Source organism: Etheostoma spectabile, unplaced genomic scaffold (genome assembly GCF_008692095.1).
Source record: "Etheostoma spectabile isolate EspeVRDwgs_2016 unplaced genomic scaffold, UIUC_Espe_1.0 scaffold273, whole genome shotgun sequence".
NCBI lineage: Eukaryota > Metazoa > Chordata > Actinopteri > Perciformes > Percidae > Etheostoma > Etheostoma spectabile.
In genome coordinates this window covers 293079-295326 of record NW_022605577.1, presented here as the reverse complement: position 1 = coordinate 295326, position 2248 = coordinate 293079, and the positions used below count along the sequence as shown (strand labels likewise).

At 41.3% G+C, this 2248-nt stretch overlaps 1 protein-coding gene across 1 annotated transcript in view; it reads right to left on the bottom strand.

Annotated features, from left to right (window-relative positions):
* The window catches only part of LOC116685920 (pro-neuregulin-2, membrane-bound isoform), an 81793-nt gene that overhangs the window by 34468 nt on the left and 45077 nt on the right, over positions 1–2248 (bottom strand). The window contains exon 2 of the mRNA XM_032510838.1: positions 761–923. Coding sequence (XP_032366729.1) covers positions 761–923 — 163 coding nt within the window. The remainder of the gene's footprint in view (positions 1–760; positions 924–2248) is intronic.

Genomic DNA, 2248 nt, shown 5'->3' with positions numbered 1-2248 from the left:
TTTTATCCTGGTTAAATAAAGGTTTGAAAAGTAGAAATGTGATTGGTTGTCGCGTAAATCTTTGTTGATGTGCAATATTTTCTATGGCTCTATTTATTGGGATGGGGAAAAAAAAGTGTTTCTGATTTGGTGAAATAAAGGTTTTATAAAAATCCGTCTTTCTTGTCCACACTGTCACATGATGACAACCACACATCAGCATTTTTAGGCATTAAATGAAATATATTTAATATTTAATCTTCATCTCCTATATAAGTGCATTGCATTTTTTCAATGACGGTATTTTTAAGCTATTTATAAGCTATTTTTAAGACCCCGCCGTATTACCCCCCAACCCTACTGTTTGACTCCAATAGCATTTTGTGGATTTTAACACTCATGTCTTAGAGTCTAGACGTTCTAGGAAGTTATCACTTCATGGCCAGTAAGGACCAGAGGAATGAAGACACCGACCGATGACTTTCACAAAGTACAAGTGGCCGTGTAGCTGTTGTATTAAAACCTAGATCCTATGCTTCTGTGCTGTTTTACTGCATCTATGGTGAAACAGAAAAGGAAGGCAGTAAAAGTCCAATTTTCTGCTAATAGACAGTTTGGGTGCAGTGTGAAGCGACCCTGGGTCACATAAACAGAGCTGCATGCCAGCAGCCATCACAGTATCACAGCGTTTGTTAAAGAAGCTCTTTGGGCAACTTCTTGGTGTAAAAAATTGTGTGTCGAGTGAGAATATTGAGACAAATATCCAGTCTGAGAGACTCACTTGTTGGTCTTTATTTTGAGGTCTCTGCCTTTCTGAAGCTCATGTCCGTCTTTGTACCAGCGGAAGGAAGGGCTGGGATTCCCCGACGCCTCGCACTTCAAGTACAGCTTGTCCCCTTCCACCAGAGACTGGCCACGAGTCAGACGAAGCTTAGGAGCAGAGGCTGGACAGAGAGAGAGAGAGAGAGAGAGAGAGAGAGAGAGAGGAGACATTGATAAAGAGAGAAAAAGGGACAGTGATACATAGAGGGAGAGAGAGAGACGACAAGAGGAAGGGAAATTAGACATTTAATTGTATCTATCCATTTATGAGTGTGTGTGTTTGTGCGTGTATGCGTGTGTTTGTACGTGTGTGTGTGTGTGTGTGTGTGTGTGTGTGTGATAAAAAAATTACTTTGTGAGGGTTCAGATGTTCATGAGACACGTCAAAAAGGGAAGAAAATCATGACACACACACACACACACACACAGACACGCATAGAAACGCACAGACACAAACACACACACACCACCACACCAACACCACACCACACACACACCCACACACACAAAAACACACAAACACACGAAATATCTGAAAAGCATGGATGAAGTGAAGGCTATAGAGATAGAAATTTCTCTCAGAAACTCTGCTGTAGATTTTCACTAGGAGCAATGTGGGTGGTTTACAGGATGTGTGATGGTGTGTGTGTGGTGTGTGTGTGTGTGTGTGTGTGTGTGTGTGTGTGCGTGCATGTGATTCATCAGTCTCAGGAGAGTTTCACTCTCTCTCTTCTCTCCTTAAAAAACTACAACAGACTGCATCACTCTGACACCAGCGCAGGCAGCACAAGCACACAGAAGCTAAAGCAAAGAGACAGCTCAGTATCATCTAGTACCATTTATACACACACACTCGCACACACACACACAGTTTAAGTGATAGCACACGCTTGATCAACTGTGAGGCAATTGCTGTATAGAGCACTGCTGCATCTTTTCATTAATTCCTCCCAGTTCACACTGTATGTGCATGTGGAGCCTCAACAGACACACAAATAGCTGTAGGTATATTTCTATGTCTATAATTCTAGCACATTGTATACAACATAAAAGAAAATAACCTTTAACAGTTTTTATATTTTCATAGGAAGAAATGTGCTTTGTTTCACAGTAAGACAACTATACATGAATGGCAGCCTTCTCTTTAAAAGTGGAAGTTAATGGGGGGGGGGGGAGAAAAACAAAAACCCAGAGTGGAGGTAAAAAAAGACAGCTTCTATGAAGTACCTTCCAAACAGCTTGCACTTATGTAAGAAGGATTTAACAAGGATTTTTAGACACACAACAGAACAAGTGGCACATCTTTAAATCCAGTTCTCACATTTGAGAGTGAGATTTAGTCTTGTCACAGACCCGACACACACTCTTGATGTATAATTCCACGTCACACCAAAGTGAATCATCTCAACATCACTGGATGCTCTCTCTCTCTCTCTCTCTCTCTCTC